General features: G+C 43.1%; 2 protein-coding genes across 3 annotated transcripts in view; both read left to right on the top strand.

Moving 5' to 3' along the window:
• Positions 1 to 3582, top strand: part of LOC135111703 (lysozyme C-like) — a 5681-nt gene extending 2099 nt beyond the window's left edge. Inside the window, exons 2-5 of the mRNA XM_064025326.1 lie at positions 910 to 1031; positions 1399 to 1551; positions 2298 to 2397; positions 2677 to 3582. Of these exons, the coding sequence (XP_063881396.1) occupies positions 910 to 1031; positions 1399 to 1551; positions 2298 to 2397; positions 2677 to 2968 (667 nt within the window). The 3' untranslated portion in view covers positions 2969 to 3582. The remainder of the gene's footprint in view (positions 1 to 909; positions 1032 to 1398; positions 1552 to 2297; positions 2398 to 2676) is intronic.
• An 8950-nt stretch (positions 3583 to 12532) lies between these two features.
• Positions 12533 to 23943, top strand: part of LOC135111698 (oxidation resistance protein 1-like) — a 207184-nt gene continuing 195773 nt past the window's right edge. For both annotated transcript variants that reach the window (XM_064025323.1, XM_064025321.1), the window contains exon 1: positions 12533 to 12640. The gene's annotated coding sequence lies outside the window, so the exon portion shown is untranslated. The remainder of the gene's footprint in view (positions 12641 to 23943) is intronic.

The following is a 23943-nucleotide window of genomic DNA, read 5'->3' as shown; positions in this document are numbered from 1 at the left end:
GCTGCTGCTATTACTACTACTTTACTACTGCTGCAGCTGCGGATGCTGCTTCTCCTCCTCTTCCTCCTCCTCCTACTACTACTAATACAGCTGCCACTCTTACGAGTCTTCTCGGATGCATTATCCCATACAAGCAGCAAAACATTCTTTACATTTCCTGACGTGCACCCTTTCATCTGAGGAAGTTCAAAAGGGGAGTGCATCCGTCTTTAGAAATGTCAGTGTTCCGTTCCCGTACATTTTCTCTCATGCAGGGGTAAGAGGGGTAGCTCTTGTATATACGCATATCCCGTCCTTACCTTCCCATGATGCTTCATTTATGATTTTTTATTTTTCTTTTCTTGATTTTTACTTTGTGTTATGATTTTTAATGTATTTCTGATCCAACTTTTTTCATGTCTTACTATTATCTCTCTCTCTCTCTCTCTCTCTCTCTCTCTCTCTCTCTCTCTCTCTCTCTCTCTCTCTCTCTCTCTCTCTCTCTCTCTCTCTCTTTTGGGGGGGGCTGAGTTATGTGATCATGATCTCTTTATATATTTTTATTTTTTTTTTGTTTTGTGCTATTTTTTATGTTTCGTTATTTCCTCTTTTCTTGTTTTTTTTTTGTCTTGCCTCTTTTTTATTATTCTTTCTGTCTTTTTGGTTATTTTTTATTTTCATCTCTATGATTATTTGCTTTATATTATTCTTTTATCAACTCTTCCCTATTTCCTTTTTTTTTTTGTTCTTTTCATATCTTGCTTTTGTTTATTTTTTCTTCTTTCTGTCTTTTGGTAAATTTTGTTTTCATGTCTGTATTTTTTTTGTTCATCATCTCATTTATTTTGCTCTCCAAACTGAACACCTTCCTTTCCTCCTTCCTTACTAGCACAACTTTATACTACCTGCGTTTTGTCTCCTCTCCGGCAGGCTCCTGGTGCTCCTGCTGGTGACGTGTGCTACACTGGTGGTGGGGAAGATATTTACCAAGTGTGAACTGGCCTCTGACCTGGAGAATCGCTATGGGGTCGCAAAGGAGGACGTCAAGAAATGTACGTAGTTGTAAATGTAGATGTAGGGACTTTCTCCTTTACAACGGCACCTCTTAAGCGTTTTCCTGTGTTGTAGGGCTCTCTTCTTTTTGGCTTGTGTTCAGAAACACTTTGCTTTCTCACCACGACTATTTCAAGAGGCCACAGAGATGATTTGCTGGCTTTTCAAGAGTTTACTACTATCATTACCGCCACTACTTCCTCCTCCTCCTCCACGCACAGTCCCAATACTATCATGACGCACCACCATTACTGCCACTATTACTACCGCCACCACCTCCCCCACGCATATTATACTATCATGACGCACCACCATTACTACCACTATTACTACCACCATTACTACCACCACCTCTTCCTCACACAGGGGTCTGCATCGCCCAGTTTGAGTCTACCTTCAATACTGCTGCCATCAACCACCACAACTATGACCACAGCAAGGACTTCGGGCTCTTCCAGCTCAACAGCAGATACTGGTGTGGTGACAAGGGCAAGAACGTGTGCAAGATGCCATGCACAGGTGAGACACATGTGGACACTAGTATTGGTATTATATATAGTAATAACATAGGGATGAAAAGTATCCCCTACGAAAGGATTTTTAAGTGTTTGAATGATTTATATTCCTTAGAAAGACGTAGGTTAACTCCTTCACTGCTAGACAATCTTTCTCGTTATCACCTACAACTGTTAAAAGACTTATTTTTTTTGTATAGCCTTTTAAATATGTAGTTCTGTAGTTTGGAAAAGATTAAATTTACCTCGTATTCTTTTTCCCCTTTATGTCCGTCTAAACAGTTTATTACAGTGGTACTAGTGTTTACAAAGACGAGCATAGTAGTGAAAGGGTTAAGAAAGGATCTAATAGAGGTCTTTAAGAGGTACAGGGGATATAACAAGTAAAATCCTCAGGTTCTGGATTCAGGATAGGACAAAAAATAATAGATTCAAACTTGAGATTTGAATGTAAAAAAGAAAGGGAGGAACTGGCACTCAATCAGAGTGATAGATGAATGAAATAGACTCAGTAATTAGCTTGTTAGTTCCGAGTCATCGGGGAGCTAGAAAAGAAGATAAGAAAAATTCATGGATAAAGATGACGGGTGGAAATTGGAATGTTTCATGTAGGGACTGCCACGTGTAGATCTGGTGGCTTCTTGCACTTTCCCTTATTTTCCTAGGTACTTTTTTTTTTTTTATTAGTATTAGTATCAGTGGTAGTAAAGGGTAAATAAATAACTCTCACATTTACGATTTTCACCTCAGCTCTCCTGGACGACGACCTGACGAATGATGTGCAGTGCATGAAGAAGATCATAAGGGAGACGGAGAAGTGGAAGGGAAAGGGGACAGGACTGTCAGCTTGGTAAGAGAGAGAGAGAGAGAGAGAGAGAGAGAGAGAGAGAGAGAGAGAGAGAGAGAGAGAGAGAGAGAGAGAGAGAGAATTTCTTTAATTTCCAATTTACTTTTATCGCAAAACCGAAAATTTCAGTCATTTAGTCAATCAATCAGTCAGTCGGTAAATCAATTAATCATTAACATCTAGTATTTTGTCATCAGTGAACGTGTGCATGTGGTAGCGTAGCATTTCTCCGCTCAATTAATGTTTTCCTTTAAGTTAAATTCTTCTCGTTTGTTATTCTAGGGTTGCTTACGAAAGAAGGTGTAAGAATATGAACCTCGATGAGTACATAGCTGAGTGTTCGACCAACGCCGATGCCTCCAACACAATCCCCGTCAGACAAGTCTCTGCTGGCAACAATCCACCCCGTCAGGAAAACATACCGGGGGATTACGTGCCTATCATAAATAACGCCCGTGTTCCCATCAGGCCTAAGGTTATTAGTAACATGCATCCCCCTTACATGCGCATCCCCATGCATGGTCCTTTCATTGCACCAAGTCCTTACCACTTCTTCTATCAGAGAAACTACTGAAAATAGGTGACAAGTGGTAAGTGTGGCTGAGTAAATAGACTGTTAGGCTACAAGTGGTAATAAAAAAAAATGTTTGTCTTTATTATACAATTTGAAATTTATATATAAATATATTTTTTTGTAACTTTGTTATTGTATTCATCTATCTGTAACCATAAAGAGTGAATAAGTTGCCAATGTTTATCACAGTTATAATAATAATAATTATTATTATTTATTGTTATTATTATTATTATTATTATTATTATTATTATTATTATTATTATTATTATTATTATTATTATTATTATTATTATTGTTATTATTATTATTATTATTATTATTATTATTATTATTATTATTATTATTATTATTATTATTATTATTATTATTATCATCATCATTACTGTTGTTGCTGTTGTTATTATTATTATTATTATTATTATTATTATTATTATTATTATTATTATTATTATTATTATTATTATTATTATTATCATTATTATTATTATTATCATTATTATTATTATTATGATTGTAACAATTTTCACATGTTTTGTGATTTTAAGGCATTATAATTTCAGACTGCATTTATTGCACAACATTGACACGCAATAAAAACATGCTTGTCCTACCAGTTGTACTTAATTATTTTAGGTTCGTTATGTCGGTGGCTCAGAGAGCGCGCGGGCTAGTAGAGGGTAGTCTACTTGTGTGTGTTTACAGTGATGATTCAAGCCTACTCCACGAAGTCACTGTCTCTGGGCGGCTGCGGGGAGGTAAGAATACACATGGAGGCAGTGGGCAGGGCCAGAGTGTGGTATTAAGAACAACTGTGGTATAATATTTGATAGTAACAAAAGCCTATAGACTGCCTCGCATGCGTAGAGGAAACGAGGGGGTAACAACATTCCCAACCACTGCTTTCCTTTGACTAATTCCCAATGTCACGTACTGTCAGCTTCTGTTGTTATTGGAAAGCTTATATCAACATCTGCACGTGATTATATTGACAAGGTGATATGTGTGTGGTGCAAGAGAGACGTGTGGTAGCACTGGTAGGGAAACAGCAAAGTGGGTGACATGGCGTAGCGTACTGGATGACCGGGAGGCGTGCTAACTGGCAGTGACAGGCAGAAGGATGGGGAGGCAAGCAGGGAGACAAGGTGGGCGGAAAGGAAAGAGTATTTGGCAGTGAGGCAGACAGGGTGGCAGGGAATCGGGAAAGGAGGCATTCATTGTTAAAAAAAAAAAAAAAAAATATGGGCGACGTAACATTGCGGTCATATGGCGCCATAGGGGGAGCGTTTGGTCCACGGAGCCGACGGGCAGCCCTCTAGTGACAGGCTAGCCATCAAAGAAAGTGGCGCCGCCGATAACATTTCCAGCCCCGCCACCGCGACAAGGTGACTCACGGCGGAATGGAAAGGAGACAAACAGTGTGGCAGGGGGCTGGTAAGATGGCAAGGGGTAGACAGAATGACAGGGTAGAAGGCTGGCAGGGAGGAAGGGTGATAAGCAGGCATTCAGGATGTGTATGGAAGACGCAGGGGAACGATCCGCTCACCCTGGGACAGAGGAGGGGAGAGGGAGGGAGGGAGGGAAGTAGGACAGAATTAGCATTATGAATATTCCTCTTCCTCGAGCATTAACCATTTTTCCTAGAGTGGAATTTTCCGACAAATAATCGTATCACGAAAAATATTCTTATGCTGAAATTAAGTATATAAGCTGGAGGGAAGGAGGAAGTGAGACAGGAATGAAAGAGAAATGAGGAAGGAAGGATAAAGAAAAAAAGTGAGAAGATACTTTGACCTTGAGGGAGAAAAAAAAGGTAAAAAAAACTCAGCCTAATTCCTCAAGAGACTCAATATGCTGATCACGATTCTCTTAACATTTTGATGATTCCTCGATGATGAAGATAAGACTCGACTCACGGCCCGGCAGGATACACCCCACCACACCTTAGCCACAGCCTGCCCACCACACCCACCAGCCACACCTACCCGCCCACCTACACCCTTCCACACACCATCGACCATGCTCCAGGCCACATTATCATCTCCACGCCCTCACCACCATACCTTATTGCTCTAATCACAGTTATTGCACATTTACCGCTCCATGGCCACACTTGAAGCTACACCACCCTTCTACATCACCCTAACTACACCCTGAGGAGGCGCCGCCCAAGCCACACCCTCCGGCCACGCCCCCCGCCTGGCCACACCTACTGCCAGACTACACCTATAGTTGCCAACCCAGCCAGTCACTATTGAACCCTGGTAAGAGGAGGGCGTGGCGATCTCTCTCTCTCTCTCTCTCTCTCTCTCTCTCTCTCTCTCTCTCTCTCTCTCTCTCTCTCTCTCTCTCTCTCTCTCTCGTCGATAAGTAATTTTTAATCAGTTTCTTTTGTTCCAAGTTTTTCTTTTTTCTTTTTTTTTTTGTTCTTATCTCTGGGTGTATATTTGTATTCTTTTGTTTTCGTTGTTTTTCCTTTGTTATTTGAGTTTCCTTACCGTGTTTTGGTTACAGTGTTGCCACTCGTGCACAGAACTGACTCTGCCACACGCCTGCATTCTTCTCTCTGTGTGTTTTTGTGTTCCATGTGTCTCCCTGAAATGCTGTGGAGGCTCCGGGCACTTCTGTTCTTCCCTAAGTGTTCTCCGCCAGTGTTCTTCCTTAAGTGTGCCTCTGAGTGTTCTCCAAGTGATCCTCCTGCTCCTCCTCCTGCTGTGTTGTCTCTGATTGGGATAACTATGCTTTTCTCCTATAGTTGTTAAGTTTCCCCATCAGAGCTTGCCTTTTTCCCTACGTCATTATTGTGTTGTTGAGAAAAGTGTTTACCGTGAGGTCAAAAAATGTCTGTTATCTTCTGTGGGGTTTTATTCAGTGTTCTTTACCTGTTTGGGGCTTTGTTTCTCCAAAAAGAATTCAATAGCTGGTGTTTTTTTCTTTTTTTTTCGCTTCTTTATTTTCTCTCTCTCCCCTTTCTTTCTCCCGGGAGAGTCGTCTTAATTCCCGAAATGTGTTGCCTCTAATGCTCGCCTCGTACCCACGTGTGCTTAAACCTGACCCACTACTGCTGCTGCCGCTCCTCCTCCTCCTCCTCCTGCTGCTGCTTATGCTTTTGTTTCTCCTGCTGTTGCTACTATTGCGGCTGTTACTACTGCTATTGCTACTGTTGCTACTACTGCTGTTACTACTCGTATTACTGCTACTGTTACTGCTATTATTATTACTGTTCTTACAACTACTACTACTCCTACTACTACTACTACTACTACTACTACTACTACTACTACTACTACTACTACTACTACTACTACTACTACTGCTCTTACTAACTGGCTACTGCTTTTACTACTACTACTTACTGCTACTACTACTACTACTACTACTACTACTACTACTACTACTACTACTACTACTACTACTACTACTACCACTGTTTTTCCTGGCTCAAGTCAAGGAGTTACTTTCACTTTCCTTGAAGCAAAAGGGAAAAAAAAGAAAAAAAAAACTCATGAATTTTTAGACAAGTTTTATAATGATATTGGTAGTCGGTGAACCTTTTGCATCTTGTATGACCTCATTGCCCCCCTCCCCCCTGTTCCCCACGACTCACGCCTCCCCCTTTCTCTCCTCCCCCTCTCTCTCTATAGGTTAGGTTGTCAGGTTGCAGGGATAAGTTGGAGGAAAGGGAGGGAGAAATAGCAGGAAAGGGCGAGAGGAAGGAAGGAAGGAAGGAAGGGAGAAGGAGAGAGAGAGGAGAGGAGACTAGTTTGGTGCAGAAGAGAAATTGAGTCAAAGGAGAGTAGACAAGAGGGAAAGAACTGGTATATGTGAATGAGTGAGTGAATGAGTAAGGCAATGGTAGCTAATGCCCGGTGTATGAGTGAGTGAGCGAGCATGAATGGGTGAGTGGGTGAGTGAGTGATGGTGACTGAATGAATACTTAAGCGAGTGGGTGAGTTATGCGGGGAGGAAGGATTTGAGAAAGTGAGTTGCGGTGAAAGAACGTGATTTGTTGATTTGTTTTGCATACCGAGAGAGAGAGAGAGAGAGAGAGAGAGAGAGAGAGAGAGAGAGAGAGAGAGAGAGAGAGAGAGAGAGAGAGAGAGTAAAATTTCCGTATGATATCGTCAGAAGTTTTGGGGAGACCGAGTGATTTCTTTTTACCTTTTTTCCAAGTGTCGAAAAGAAAAGAAAAAAAAATGAAAAAAAAATCACTCCTTCAATATCAATGGAGTGGCCGTAAGAAAGAAAAAAAATGTATAAGAAATCTATAGGCTTAAAAACTTCACGGAACTTATAAAGGGAGGTTTTTGGGTCCATAAACTCCATTTAAAGTGGATGTAATGCCTGGAGCCTGCGGGAGAGCGAGGGAGGGAGAGAGCAGGAGGCGGAGGAGGAGAGAGAAAGAGGGGAAAGAAGAGAGAGAAAGAGATAGACGATGGAAGGGGGATGAGAAGGAAAGGTGTATATTTGTATCACGCTGGATCACACTGCAATGATAATTTAGGTTAGGTTAAGTGCAGGTCGTGCTGGGTCGTGCTGGGTTGGGTTAGGTTTGTCTAGTGTCGTGTTGAGTCGAATCGTTTGTAGTTAGGATGAACCAACGCTGTTCTTTTTTTCTTTTCTAAGCATTCTGTTTTATATTATTGATTAGAATTTGTCCTGTTATCTTCCTTTTTTTAAGATGGTTGACTATTTATTGATCTATATTTCTATCTATCTGTCTTTCTATCTTTCTATCTTTCTATCTATCTGTCTATCTGTCTATGTCTGTATCTATCTATCTGTCTATCTATCTGTGTTTGTCTATTTATGTCTGTTTATCTGTCTATCTATCTGTCTGTTTATCTGTCTATCTATGTGTCAAGTCGGGGCTGGCCAGGAGGGTGTGGCAGTCAGGAATTCTTGGAGTTGTTAAATGTACCAGTGATTTTCCTTCTTCACGTACTTAGTATCTTCTGTAGTACTTGGCTTGTGTGTTACTTGCCTCGTGCTCAGGTCTTGGACTCGTATTGAAAAAACGCTTTGCTTTCTCACCACGACTTCTTTTAAAGGCCACAGAGATGATTAGCCGGGTCCTCAAGAGTGTTTCTCCTGTTGATAATGTAGAAATATTGTTAATCTGTCATTAGAACCGTAAAAAAAACACTATTAAAAATTCGTGTAATTTTAATTGTAGACTTTTGAAAGTAGTATAGGTGCTGCGCAGAAGAATTTTAGATTATGATCCTTGGAGTGGTGGTGGTGTAGGTGGTGGTGGTGGTGGTGGTGGTGGTGGTGGTCAGTGGCACCCTAGCGATGACAAAAGGGCTGCTGACCGAGCCTCCTTTAAAGTCTAGCTGTTGTTCTTTAGCCCTACTCTTATCATCAGGTTGGGTCGATGTCTTCATCACCATCACCACCATCATCACCATCACCATCATCACCATCATCACCATCACCACCACTATCATTATCACCGTCACTATCATCAAGGCCCATGTTACTACGAGGGCAATCTTAAACAACAACCGCCATCACCTTTATTACTACCACCATTATCATCTTCTTTGTGTGTGTGTGTGTGTGTGTGTGTGTGTGTGTGTTTCACCCTTCTTTTGTTGCCCTTGGCCAGAACTCCTCTTGCATAAAAGAAAATCATCATTATGGACATCATTATCCTTATCACCACCACTACCATTATCATCATCATCATCATCATCATCATCATCACCATCATCATCATCATCATCATCATCATCATCATCATCATACCCTACCTCACCATATACTATACGCTATCCTATCCTGCCATACCTACCCTATCAATACCATATCCTACTCTGTCCATTCATACCCTACGCTATCCCGTGCTACCCTAACCTACCCTACTCCACCCTAACCTACCCTACACCACCCTGCCCTACCCTACCCTAACCAACCCCACCATAGGGATTATTACCAAGCTCAGACACGTGCCCCAGTAAAACGAACTGACCAGCTAACTAGACCAGGCGTGACATTCCGACCAGACTTAATGTAGGTTATGTTTTGGACTTGTTTGGGTGGTGCCGGTGCATTGTGGAGCACTACTGATCCACTTAGAAGGAAACAGGTTTATTGTAATAGATAAATCCGTTAAGGGCTGCTGCTTGAAGGTTACCAGTCCGGTTTAGCGAGTCACAACGTCACTCATGGCATAGTTTGTGTTTGTTTTGTTTTTATTTATGGAGATGCTTTGCTCTGGTTTGTCTATTGTGCTAGTGAGTGATGGAGAGAGAGAGAGAGAGAGAGAGAGAGAGAGAGAGAGAGAGAGAGAGAGAGAGAGAGAGAGAGAGATAATAGAGGAAATAAGGAATGGGAAGGTAGGTTGGAGAAGAGAAGGACGGGAGGAGGATGGAATAGAGGAAATGCTATACTACTACTACTGCTACTACCACTACTACTATTGGTACTACTACTACTACTACTGCTACTACTAGTACTATTACTACTGCTACTGCTACTACTGCTACTACTACTACTACTACTATTACTGTTACTACTACTACTACTACTACTACTACTACTACTACTACTACTACTACTACTACTACTACTACTACTACTACTACTACCACGACCACCACCACCACCAATACTACTACTACTACTACTACTACTACTACTACTACTACTACTACTACTACTACTACTACTACTACTACTACTACTACTATCACCACCATCACCACCACCACTACTATGCTAACGGTGATTAAGGGGATGATGGTGATGAGGGTTTGTATCTGTTTACCGAGCGAGCGGGCGGGGAGGCAAAAGTAGGAGGAATGCGGCCGTTTATAACAGTGAAGTTAAATCCCCGGCGATAAATTGTTGTTTGGGTTCATAATGATGACAGGCAGGAAGGTGTGAAGGTGTACCGCGCTGGCTTCCTTCACGGGCCCACCCAAGGCTGTCTGGGAGGCTGTGGATGAAGGCAGTCGTGACCTCAATTCTTTCAGTACCATCAGCTTATTTCTACTCAGCCAACCCCACCAGAGATTAATAAGACCAAGAAGAAGAACAAAGTTTAGTTTTACTCTGAATACTGTAGAGGATTGTATGTTTTCGATATTTTGCCGTATTCATATATAACGTAACCTAACTTGATCTAACCTCACGTAACCTAGCCTATCCTAACCTAATATAACCTAACCTAACCTAAAACCTAACTTAACCTAACGTAACCTAACCTAACCTAACCTAACCTAATATAACGTAACCTAACCTAACCTAACCTAACCTAATATAACCTAACCTAATCTAACCTAAACCTAACCTAACCTAACGTAACGTAACCTAACCTAACCTAACCTAACCTAAACCTAACCTAACCTAACCTAACCTAACGTAACCTAACCTAACGTAACCTAACCTAACCTAACCTAAACCTAACCTAACGTAACCTAACCTAACCTAACCTAATCTTACGAGTATGTAAACCTAACCTAAAGTAACCCAGCCTAATAGAACCTAACGTAACCTAACCTAACCTTACTTAACGTAACCTAACTTAACTCCAGCTGCTTATACCCGCTGGCTTTATTCATATCTGTAGTGTTGATAATCTGTTTAAAAGAATATGTATTTTTATGTTATTGTTCCCTGATTTGTCTTTATCATCTGTTTTACTCTCTCTCTCTCTCTCTCTCTCTCTCTCTCTCTCTCTCTCTCTCTCTCTCTCTCTCTCTCTCTCTCTCTCTCTCTCTCTCTCTCTCTCTCCACTGGTATTGACAAGTCTGTTGGTGGGGTTTGTCTTAGTGATGTGGTGGTGATGTGCTGATGTGGTGTTGGTGTTGATGTGGTGGAGTTGTAATGGTGGTTTTAGCAGTGTGGTGGTGATGTGATGGTGATGTCAGTGGTGTAGTGATGATGTACGAGTAATGGTGTGGTGGTGGTGTGGTGGTGGTGTGGCGTTGGTGGTGCATGTTGCTAGTAGTGTAGTGGTGGTGTTGGCTGTGGTGTGGTGTTGCCAGTTCAGTGGGGGGTGATGATGTTGTTCCTCTGGTGTTGGTAATGGTGTGGGGTTGTCAGTGCTGTGCTGGTGATGCTGCTGTTGCCCTGGTGTTGGTGGTGTGGTGGTGTCCGTGTCATGCTGGTGATGTTGCTGTTGCCCTGGTGTTGGTGGTGTGGTGCTGTCAGTGTCATGCTGGTGATGTTGTTGTTCCCTGGTGTTGGTGGTGTGGTGCTGTCCGTGTCATGCTAATGATGTCGTTGTTCCCCTGGTGTTGTTGATGTGGTGCTGTCAGTGCTGCTGGTGCTGTCGTTGCCCTGGTGACAGCACCGTACATTGGGCACATAAGTAAAAAAACAAACCGGTGTACTTGCACGCAGGGAGACTGACAGGCTGACAGACAGCTTGGCAGCCTAACAAGCTCCGCCCCAATGTTTGGAAGCACCACCACCACCACCACCACCACCACCACCACCACCGCCACTATCACCCACCACCACCACCCCCCCCACTACCGCCACTATCACTCACTCGTCGGGATCAACAACTGGAAAATGGTGACGCAGGGAAGCCAATACCGAGCCATACATGATGCAATTCTGATGTTCTTGTGTTCTTAAGTACTCGTGTAACGTAGAACTAGATGATGAGATAAAGGCTTGTATTTTGAAACTCATTCTCTCTTATCTATTATCAAAGGCTGCAGAGATGATTGGACGGCTTCTAATAACGTTTTCATGTTGATAATGCAAAATCCTTGTTAAACTATCACTAGAATCATGAAAACGCCTTGAAAAAAAAAAATTCCTACTGAAGTCTGCTGAAAGAAGTTGAGATGAGACCACGAAGTGTTTGAGAATACCGTCCGAGAAGTTTTGCTGATGTGGCGTGGAATAGACGGATGGGTGGCTAACAGAAACTAGAGAAAGCGTAGGGGAAACTTGATCTTGTGGCAGCAACACCATTACTATCACCAGTCACCGATCCCTTTAGTGAGAATACTGTCCGGGAAATATTGATGGTGTTGCGTGGAATAGACGGGTGGGTGGCTGACAAGGACTATTGATTGTTGAGGGAAGCTTTTGTCTTACAGTGGCAGTGGCACCATCACTATCGACGATTCCTTTCATTTCAGAAACGAGAAGAAATTGAACTGTGTCGTGTTTAAAGGATAGACTGATGGGAGGCTAACGTTGAATAGTGAAGGTTTGGGGGAAGCTTTTGTCTTCCAGGGACAGACAGTATCACCATCACCATCACCATTACCGATTCCTTTCATTACGGGTGTTGTGTTTGTGGGATGGGCGGGTGGATGGGTAAAATCTGTGGGAGTTTGGGGAAGCTTATTTTTGTGGCAGTGCACCATTACAATCACCATCACCATTACTGATTCCTTTCATCACTGTGTGCCGTTTTTGTGGGATAGACTTGTGGGTTTTGCTGGTGTGGCGTGGAATAGATGGGTTGGTGGCTAACAGAGACTAAGGAAGGTTGTGGGAAACCCTTCGTCTTGCAGTGGCACCATCACCATCACCATCACCTTCATCATTACCATCACCGTAATCATCACCATCACCATCATCATTACCCACTCCCTCCATTACAGTTTGTCGTCTCAGCGGGATTGGACTACAGTGTTCTGCAGGACAAGAGTGGCGGAGGCTCCCATGGGCCAGCGCGTCCCCCGGGGCAGCGGCGAGGTGAGTGCACACGTCAACAATCCCTCTGTGTTGATTCCATTTGTCCGTCACAAGCCGTTTCTCAAGGCTGCTGGTTCTGTTGGTGTTTGTTCTCTCCCTTTCCGTTGCTCTTATTCGTTTGTGTAATGCTAGTGTTTTATGAATTATTTGGATTCCTTTAACCCTTTTGGTACACCTTTCCCTAATTACCAATCACTCTGAGACATCTTTACTTGTTCCACAGCCACATTCAATCTTTGCACTGGGAAGAAATTGTAAAATGTATTCTTTTCATCGCTAACTTTCTTGTATTAAAAAATACTTGACGCATTGCTTCTGGTGCTGCTAATTGTTTCGTGTCGCAGTGAAAGGGTTAAAAAAACATTGTACATAAAGAAAAAGAAAGGTAGACGCTAAAATACAACAAACATTTCATGAACACCTACATAATGAAAATAAACACACATACACACTAAAATTATATATATTTCCCCCAAACTTCAAACATTAGTCCAAACACTAAGACGACAAAAATAGAGACACACCAAAACCCGACTTATTATGAAGGTATGTTTTGTTTTCCTTCTTTCTGTTCTTTTTGTGTAATTGTGGTGTTTTATGAATGACGTGAATTCCTCTAATTAAAAGATTATTACCAAGATGTATCAGGAACTACAAAATTTGTCTTGCCGTTTGGAATTCTCACATTAGGTGCAGACTTTTACAAACTTATATACAATTTTCTTCCATACAATCTCTTGATCTTGTAAGAAAATAAAGTTACCCTCCGTGTATGGGTATATGTATTATTATTATTATTATTATTATTATTATTATTATTATTATTATTATTATTATTATTATTATTATTATTATCATGTGTTTCTAACGACTTGAAATTCCGTCAGCACCTGAAACAAAATGGAGGTATCTCTCTCTCTCTCTCTCTCTCTCTCTCTCTCTCTCTCTCTCTCTCTCTCTCTCTCTCTCTCTCTCTCTCTCTCTCTCTCTCTCTCTCTCTCTCTCTCTCTCTCTCTCTCTCTCCTTTGTTGGCGTGGTTCCAGAAGAGCATATTGTGGACTGGTTTGAAAAGATGGATTGAATTGCATATGAGGTATTATCCAACAGAGAGAGAGAGAGAGAGAGAGAGAGAGAGAGAGAGAGAGGAGAGAGAGAGAGAGAGAGAGAGAGAGAGAGAGAGAGAGAGGAGAGAGAGAGAGAGAATAATACTTAAGGTTCATGCTGTTAAAATTCTTGCTTTATTATGCGAATTATAGCTTTGTTTACTTCACTGATTCACGTAAACAAGGGCAGGTGAGGGAGGCGCTATTTATATCATTAATGAGCCTTGATTTGTCCACCTGCTCCAGCCCTCTCCGTCATTAATATCACGTGTTTGTTTCAGTCTGCCTTCAATATAATGTTGGTGATTAGTTTTCTTTGTTGACTTGTTGTGTCATGATTCATAAAGAGCATTGTTTGTTATATATATATAAGTTCTTTTCTTCCTACTTCTCTGTCTAGCTTGCTTCCTTCTTTCTTTCCTTCTTTTCTTTTTTCCTTCCTTCCTTCTTTCTTTCCTCCCTTCTCTTCCTTCCTTTCTTCCCTGTCTTTCTTCATTCCTTCCATCCTTTCTTCCTTCGTTCGTTCGTTCGTTCGTTCGTTCGTTCGTTCGTTCGTTCGTTCGTTGCTTCCTTCTTTCCTTCCTTCCTTTCTTCCTTCCTTCCTTCCTTCATTCATTCATTCCTTCTATCCTTCCTTCCTTCCTTCCTTCCTTTCTTCCTTCCTTCCTTCTTCCCTTCTTTCCTTCCTTCTTTCCTTCATTCCTTCCGTCCTGTTTTTTTTTTTTTTTTGTTTAATTTCGTTGTTCTATCCATTGTACACCAAAAATTTTATAACTATCTTTCCTTTCCTTGTATTTTGTTTTTAGATTTGCTGGTCGACTTTTCTTATCCCAAGTTTCCTTTCTGGCCATTTTATCACTGCTGTGGTACACGATTCGCCTCCTAAACCTATTAAAAGTTGTATTCAGCTGGGATCTGTCCTTTCACCCACACTACTCCCATTACTCATAAATGTTCTTTTCAGTCACATTTCTTGCCCTCTCTGTTCTTACGGCAATGACTCTCTGCCCTACATGTCTCAGTTTCAACGTTATTTGATAGATGCACAACTTAGCACCTATTAAGCGGTTCACGAGGAAGAGCCACAGAAAGCTAACCTTATGTTCAGTTATTTTAGAATCGGGTAGAATGAACTTTATGGTATTTAATGTCTCAAAAACTAAATCGCAGCATCTATCCATGCGACACAACCTTCCAGATAACCATCCTTTGTTCAGTGATGCTTACTTTCCATTCCTCTCTACTCAACATACTTGGGACTGTCCTTTACTAAAAATCTCAAATGGTAATTTCTCTGCTAAAACAGCTTCCGTGAAATTAAAAGTTCTGTATCCCTCTGCCAATACTTTTCCCACTCCCAGTTGCTTACTCTACACTGGAGCCTCATCCGTCCATGTGTGGAGTACTTCTCCCACATACGGGGAGGTTCAACGCGCTCATTCCCTCTAAACAGGGCGGATTCAAAAACTCGTCTCGTTGATTCCTTTCCTCTAACAGATTCTTAATTTTCACACTCGCCACCGCAGTGTTGCCTCCCTTGTTATCTTTTACCATTTTTTCTCTTCATGGTTACTGTTCTTCTAAACTTGCTAAACACTGACCTCTACCCCTCCCGTGGCCTCGCTGCACAAACCTTTCTACTTTTCCCTATTTTGTCCACCTTACTAATGCAAGAGTTAACCAGTGTCTCCATTCTTTCATCTTTTTTATTGGTATATTTTGGAACGGTTTTCCTGTTTCTGTATTTCCTCACACCTACGACTTGAATTGTTTCAGAAGAGGAGTATGAAGACTCCTTAGAACATAAAATGGCCTTTCTGTATTTTTTCATCCATTTTCGCCCCTGGTCGCTTTCTCTAGTATATAAATAACCACTCCTTTGTTTGAATCGCTTCCTTTTCACTCGTATTCTATGCCTCAGTGCCGGCCTGCGTTCCGGGGTCGTCTTCTGCAGTGACTCACGGAAAAACACATGATTTATGAGTTTAAGTGTTGCTCATTAATCTTATTTACCCTGGCAGTGTGTGTGTGTGTGTGTGTGTGTGTGTGTGTGTGTGTGTGTGTGTGTGTGTGTGTGTGTGTGTGTGTGTGTGTGTGTGTGTGTGTGTCTGGGAAGTGGTCTCTCTCTCTCTCTCTCTCTCTCTCTCTCTCTCTCTCTCTCTCTCTCTCTCTCTCTCTCTCTCTCTCTCTCTCTCTCTCTCTCTCTCTCTCTCAACCGTTAATCATTAGCTGTCTCAAACACACATCTAGCCCAGCGCGTGAAAACGGCCGTCTCTAACACATTAAACGCCTCGTTAACACCAGAAAAACACTTCTAGTCCTTATTTGTAATTCTATACATGGAAGAATGTGATTTTTTTTCGGCCTTTCCTTTTCCTATTATTTTTCCTACGGCTCTACTTCGTGTGTGTGTGTGTGTGTGTGTGTGTGTGTGTGTGTGTGTGTGTGTGTGTGTGTGTGTGTGTGGACGTACACGTGTAGAAGGAGAAGTGGAGTGGCCTTTCTCTCTCTCTCTCTCTCTCTCTCTCTCTCTCTCTCTCTCTCTCTCTCTCTCTCTCTCTCTCTCTCTCTCTCTCTCTCTCTCTCTCTCTCTCTTCCTTTCACAGCTCCACGCCTGAGGACCCATTCACTCCTCTTCCATTTCCCTTTCCTCTTGCTCTTTCCTCCATGTCTCTCTCTCTCCCTCCTTCCCTCCCTCTCTCCCTCCCTCCCTCCGTCCTTCGCTGCCTCGAACTCTGCGTCCTTTCCTCCCTCTCTCCAACCCTCCCTCCCTCCCTCCCTCCGTCCCTCGCTCCGTGCAGCTCTGCCCATACAAACAGTTCCCATTATCAACCCATACTCTGAAAGGGGGAAGAGAGAGAGAGAGAGAGAGAGAGAGAGAGAGAGAGAGAGAGAGAGAGAGAGAGAGAGAGAGAGAGAGAGAGAGAGAGAGAGAGAGAGAGAGAATTTAACTTATCTTTCAAAACTTCTATTATCATTTGAAGATAATTTGAAATGAAAAGCGAGTAGACCAAGAGTGGAAATTTTATGCGTTTTCCTTCATTTCTTTCTTTTTTTTTGTTTGGGGGAGCGTCACTTATCCATCGATGGAGTCTTTTTAGCGATACTTCCTTCAGTAACCTCTGTTAATTATCAGTTATGAGAACAAACACTAAATCAACAGAAATGTAAAAAAAAAAAAAAAAAGTTGACACAGTTTATTAATAATTCTTTCTTCGGCGTCACCTGTCCATCGTCTGAGTCTTTTAGTGACATTTTCTCCCCGCATCATCATTTGGTAAAGTCATCAGCATGGGGGTCGCCTAATGTGGGATATACGAGCCCGCCTCAGGAATGATGACCAAGATTAATGAGCTTCATTCCTGGTGCACGTCTGGCCCGCTGCCTGGTGAGGTCACGATGTCCTTGGCGACGAGGAGCAGGAGGAGGAGGAGGGGAAGGGAGGGAGTGAGGAGAAATAGAAGAAGATACAGGAGAGGGAGTGAGTGAGGAGAAACAGGAAGATAAGGGGGAGGAAGTGAGGAGGAGGAGAAGAAAGAGAAGAGGGAGTGAGCAGAAGGAAGAGGCGAGAGAGTGAATGAGGAGCAGGAAGGTGATGGGAATGGAGTGAGGAGGAGAAGAAAGAGGAGAGGGAGTGAGCAGGAGGAGGAGCAATAGGAATGAAGAGTAAGTGGAGGAGTGAAGAGAAGGAGGAGAGGGAGTGAGGAGCAGGAGTAGGAAAAAGACAGGGAGTTCGGAGGAGCTGGAAGAGGAAAGGGAATGAGAAGGTGGAGGAGGAGTAATTAGAAGAAACAACAGGAGTGAGGAGAAACTGGAGGAGTGAAAAAAGAAAAGAAAGAGAGGAAGAGGAGAAGGAGTGGGGAGGAGTGAGATGGAGAAGGAAGGGGAAGAGTTAGAAGGAGAAGGAGTAGGAGGAGGAGTGAGTTAGGGAAAGAACAGGAGTGAGAAGAAGGAGTAGGAAGAGAAATGAGAAGGAGGAGCAACAAAAGGAGTGAGGAGGAGGAGTAAGAGGAATACAAAGGAATACGAGTACAAAGGAAGTTCATACAACAGCAGATCTTGAGGTCCTTGCTAGGCTGTTTGGGTAACTATTCTACGCTATTAGTGAGAGAGACAGGGTAATACAGAAGAAGAGGAGCAGGAATGAGAAAGGGAAGGAGGAGAAGGAGAGATGAGGAAGAGAAGAGTACAATAGTGGTGATGAGAACGATGATTAGAAGGGAAAGGATGAAGGCAATAATGATAGTGAGGGAGGAACACACACACACACACACACACACACACACACACACACACACACACACACACACACACACACACACACACACACACACACACACACACACACACACACACAATTAGATGAAAAGCCAAAGTAAACATGTCTTCACTTCTTTATTGACATTCAGAGCAAAAAATAGATAAAATAGAAGTGAATGAAACATAACAAGATCAAAATAAAATATAATAGGATAAAATAAAAGCGTTCCGCGTTGCAAGAGTTAAAAAAAAATTCATGTCGCTTGTAGTAATTTTCAAAAGGGACTGAGTTATTTGGTATTCTGTGCTGTGAAATTATTCTTTTTTGGAGGTTTTTGATGTTGAATTATACACACACACACACACACACACACACACACACACACACACACACACACACACACACACACACACACACACACACACACACACACACACACACACACACACACACACACACACACACACAACGCTTACCTATTCAAGAACTCTGAATCTCATCATTATATATATTTTTTACGCCCTTTTTTTGTGATATTTTCATTTTTTCCGTGTCTTCGAGTGTGGTGGCTGAAAAAGTCTCTAATTGAAGAATGGGAGGAGGAGGAGAAGGAGGTGGACGAAGAGGAGGAGGAGGAGGAGGAGGAGGAGGAGGAGGAGGAGGAGGAGGAGGAGGAGGAGGAGGAGGAGGAGCCGCCCATTGTTCAAGGCTTGTGGTACGGACCCAAAATTTTTTGTTGTTGATGTCGAAGTGATTTTCGTTCAACTTTGTTCCAAAAAATGAAAGTCTGACGTTTCATTTCGACGTGCGGGTGTTGTTGTTGTTGCTGCTGCTGCTGTTGTTGTTGTAGTAGTTGTTGTTGTTGTTGTTGTTGTTGTTGTTGTTGTTGTTGTTGTTGTCGATGGTGGTGATGAAGGAGGTTAGAAAATTAGGGTTTGTGGTAGTGGTAAAAAAATAGTAGTAGTAGTAATAGTAGTATTAATAGTATTATTATTATTAGTAGTAGCAGTAGCAGTAGCAGCAGGCGCGGCAGTGGCAGGCAAGGTGGCAGCTTATAACCTTTTAACGCACAGCATAAGTGGGGGATGTTGACAACGAAAGTCTCTCAGAACTCTCATAAAAAAGCAACAGGACTTGGGTAGAGTGGAGGGAGGGATTTGGAGAGCGGAAGCGAGAGTGAGAGAGAGAGAGAGAGAGAGAGAGAGAGAGAGAGAGAGAGAGAGAGAGAGAGAGAGAGAGAGAGAGAGAGAGAGAGAGAGAGCTTACATATATGAAAGACGTCACTTTTTCGCTACAAAGGCCACTGTTTCCTCCTAAGAATGGGCGGCCTCTTTTCACTAGCAAGAATCAGGCTTTGTACGTTGAGCCTAAAAGAAAGGACAACGCGGCTTAGTCTCATTTCTCCTTTGCCTCCTTCCATCCTCCTTACCGCCTCCTCTTCCTTCTCTTCCTCCTCCTCCTTGTCCTCCTCTCTCTCCTTCATCTTTGCTATCCTTTCTCTCTTACCATAATTTAGATAACTTAGTCCCATCAAGAAGTCACATGAAAATCTACAGATCCGTTCTTTAAGTTCTTTTGTGTTCCTCCTTCTCCTCCTCCTCCGTATCTCCTTCATTTCCTCCTACATGTTCCTTTTTGTTCTCTTCTCTTCTCCATATTGCTTTGTCTTTGTCTTTCTGCGTCTGTTCCTCCTCCTCCTCCTCCTCCTCCTCCTCCTCCTCCTCCTCCTCCTCCTCCTCCTCCTCCTCCTCCTCCTCCTCCTCCTCCTCCTCCTCCTCGTTGCCGTCGTCCTCGTCCCAATCCTCTTTGTCTTCCTCCTCCACCCACTCCTCGCCAATTAGATAGTTGGGATTAGCTCCGAAACAGCCAACCAAGGACACATTTAAGATCCGTTGCTGTTCGGTTAACTCACAAAGTCCCTTGTAATTCTTCTCCATCATCTTCACTTACTCTTCGTGTTTGGCGTTGAGCAGTGAATAAATCCATCACTTAACAGCTTCGTAAGGGGCAATAAATCTGCTGATATTTGTTCTCCCTCCCGTTATTTATTTACTTATTTATCTATTAGCGTTGCGTTCCTTTCGTTATGTATAGAAAAGGAAATGTTACGGTGTTCTTTTTCGATAGAGACGCTTCGCTAACCTAATAATTGATGTGTGTGGTGGGTGGAGGTAATGTTAGGAATTTGTAAACCAGGTAAGGTGTGTGTGTGCGTGTGTGTGTATGTGTGTGTGGGAAACTATGTAACTCGGTCTGATAGGATTAGAGAGAGAGAGAGAGAGAGAGAGAGAGAGAGAGAGAGAGAGAGAGAGAGAGAGAGAGAGAGAGAGAGAGAGAGAGAATGGGATGTTTGCATTAGTGATAGCGTCTTCTAAAGGGGATGGATGAAAAGGTCAGCTTAGGTCAGGTCGCGGGGCCGATGGGGGATGTATTGGGGTCACACGAGGAGCAGGTTGGGGGCGAGGGGGCGAATTTAGGTCATGGGTGAAGTGGGAGGACTAGAGAGGGGGAGCGGGAAGGGGGAGAAGGGGGAGTTTGGGGGAGGCTAGAAAACAGGTATAAAAATCCACGGTTTACTAACATTATTTTTTAATTAACTCTTGAGAGACACGTAATATTCTTCTCCTCTTCTTCCTACTCCTCCTCTTCCTCCTTCTCGTCTTCCTCCTCCTTGTCTCTCCGTTTCTGTGTCTGTCTCTCCTGTTCCTCTTTTTTTTTTTTAATTCTCCTACTTTTATTTTTCATCTCTCTTGCTTTTTCTTCACATATTCTCCTTCTGTTCTTCTTCTCCTTTTCCAACTCCTCTTCTTTAACCTCCTCCTCTTCTCTCTCCTCCTCCTTCTTCTCAATGTTTCTATTCTTCGATGGTTTTCCTTTTCTCCTCCTCTTCTTCTTCTTCTTCTTCTTCTTCTTCTTCTTCTTCTTCTTCTTCTTCTTCTTCTTCTTCTTCTTCTTCTTCTTCTTCTTCTTCTTCTTCTTCTTCTTCTTCTTCTTCTTCTTCCTCCTCCTCCTCCTCCTCCTCCTCCTCCTCCTCCTCCTCCTCCTCCTCCTCCTCCTCCTCCTCCTCCTCCTCCTCCTCCTCCTCCTCCTCTTCCTCCCATATTATTGTGAAGACGTCGTTGTGATGCACCAGACACGTTTTTTCTCTCTGAGTCAGCGATAATTGTGGAACAGCTATTGTGCCTCTCTCTCTCTCTCTCTCTCTCTCTCTCTCTCTCTCTCTCTCTCTCTCTCTCTCTCTCTCTCTCTCTCTCTCTCTCTCTCTCTCTCTCTCTCTCTCTCTCTCTCTCTCTCTCTCTCTCTCTCTCTCTCTCTCTCTCTCTCTCTCTCTCTCTCTCTCTCTCTCTCTCTGTGTGTGTGTGTGTGTGTGTGTGTGTGTGTGTGTGTGTGTGTGTGTGTGTGTGTGTGTGTGTGTGTGTGTGTGTGTGTGTGTGTGTGTGTGTGTGTGTGTGTGTGTGTGTGTGTGTGTGTGTGTGTGTGTTCTATCTCCGTGTTTTCTCAAATTTTCTCCCCTTCCTCTCTCCCTCACGTCCCTCCTGTCTTGCTGTCGTGGCCATCATACGATACCATCAGGAGGAGGAGGAGGAGGAGATGGGACTAAGAAAAGAGTAAAAATATAACTCGAAATATGTTAAGGAAATGCATTTTTTGATAATAAGTAATTGTGGGAAGAGGAGGAGGAGGAGGAGGAGGAGGAGGAGGAGGAGGAGGAGGAGGAGGAGGAGGAGGAGGAGGAGGAGGAGGAGTAAAAAGATTGAGTAAGAATGGAAAAAAGAAATACATTAAAGAAACGAACTTGAAAATAATCAATGTGTAATAGTGTGCAGAGGAGAAAGAAGCGAAGGAGGAGGAGGAGGAGGAGGAGGGGGAGGACGAGGAGAAGAAGAAGAAAGAGGAAGAAGGACTGAAAAGAATAAAAATGGAAATCGAAATACATTAAGGAAAGACAGTTTGAATTAACAAATGATGGAAGTAGTAGAAATAATAATGACAGTCAGAATTATACCAGAATTTCCCAACATTTCTAAAGTTATGCAGAAGTCACAGATTCACCGGCATTCAGGATTCAAATATTAATATTGATAATAATGGCAACAGAAGGGAGAGGAGGAGGAGGAGGAGGAGGAGGAGGAGGAGGAGGAGGAGGAGGAGGAGGAGGAGGAGGAGGAGGAGGAGGAGGAGTGCTTATCTGTTCGTGCCTGGTGGAGGTCATATGTCACGTTTGTGTGTGTGCGTGTGCGTGTGTGTGTTTAAGCGTACGTTCGCGTCCGTGCGTGCTTACAATGGAGGCTTACAATAAAATGTTGCTGTATCATCATGACTCAGCAGATTTTTAATTACGATACTCCTGGACTTAAACACATTCACGTTTTTAGAGATCTCGGTGAGTTGGGTACGTGACGAAGCTTGACGGCTCTCAGAACACCCGCCTGACGGAGGGAAAGATACTGGCTTCACTCCCTGTCTTTGTATCACTCGGAGCTGTGACAAAGTACCCACTGAACGCCCTCCCTTTTACCCTTGGGATGCGTGTACCCTGGTTTGGGAAGCGCTCCTCCAGCAGATATTTAAGAGCAGGAAGCTGTAACTGAAAAATCGCTGAGTCATGATGACGCCGCTACATTTTATTGCTAATCTTCTATCCTTCATTTGTAGGGAGAGAGAGAGAGAGAGAGAGAGAGAGAGAGAGAGAGAGAGAGAGAGAGAGAGAGAGAGAGAGAGAGAGAGAGAGAGAGAATCATGGACGTAGGAAGAAGGAAGATGAATGAGAGGAAAAGAGGGGTAGAAGTGGAGGAGCTGGAGGGAAGCGAACCGTGAAGGAATAAAAAGGAAGGAAGGCAGGAGAGGACAGGAAAGGGGAGGGAAGATAAAGATAGGCTAGGAGAGAAGAATTTGAGAGGGACGTAGTTTGAGAGAGAGGGGGAGAGGGAAGTGGATGAAAGAGAGAAAAAAAAAGAGAAGCAAGGAAGGAAGTGGGTGAAAATTGAATGAAGGTGGACAGACCAGCAAGAAAGAAGACAGCAAGTCGAGTAGTAAGAGATGCGTAGTAAAACATTTATAGCTTCCTTGTTGAATTTGTTGACTGTCAGTGATTACCTCGCTAGCCTCATCTCCCTCCCTTAATACTCCTCCTCGTATATCCCTCCAATAGTATCTCTCTTTCCCTCTCCAAATATCAGTACATCTTCCTCTTCTCTAGTTCCCTTCCTTATCCTTCTAATATACTTCACCCCCATCGTTATTTCTCTCCCTTAATACTCCTCCTCCTCCTCAAATATCCCTCTAATACTACTCCTCTTTCCCTCTCCAAACACGAGCACATCTTCCCCTTCCCTTGTTTCCTTCTTTATCCTCCCAATCTCATTCCTCTTCCCCTGATACTTCTGCGTCTTCCTCCCTCATACTCCTCATCCTCATCCATGAGCATAGTTCCTTCAAGTGAGTGTATCTTGTGCTTCCCTCAGTATTCCTCCCTGTGCCCTCAATACTTCTATACGCCTCCTTTCCTTAAGTCAGTCAAGGTTTACAGTCATTTGGTAATGGGGCGGTCATACAGGCGTAAGGTCAGTTGATCCTCAAGATGGTTTGGTGGGTGTGGTTGGGATGGGTGCGTGCGTGGGCGGGTTAGTGGGTAGGAGATGGCTGGAAGACCTGTTAGTGGATAGATGGATGTGGTCGAGTGGTTTAGCGGAATGGATGGGGTAATAGAGGTGGATGGGAGGATGAGTGTGAGTCAGTGGATAGATTGATGGAGTTATGGCTGTAGGTGGGTGGAGATGATTGGGTGGATATGGTTGATGTCGTTGAGTAAATAGTGGATGGCTTGGTGAACATTGTATTAGTGTGTGTGCGGGTCCACATGCTGCCTTCACGAAGCCTGTGGTCCAGAGGTCTGAGTCTAGAGACACTTTGACGGCCAAGTGGTTTGGGTGCCAAGT

This window comes from Scylla paramamosain, chromosome 22 (genome assembly GCF_035594125.1).
Source record: "Scylla paramamosain isolate STU-SP2022 chromosome 22, ASM3559412v1, whole genome shotgun sequence".
Taxonomy (NCBI): Eukaryota; Metazoa; Arthropoda; class Malacostraca; order Decapoda; family Portunidae; genus Scylla; species Scylla paramamosain.
This window is presented reverse-complemented; position numbering and strand designations above follow the sequence as displayed.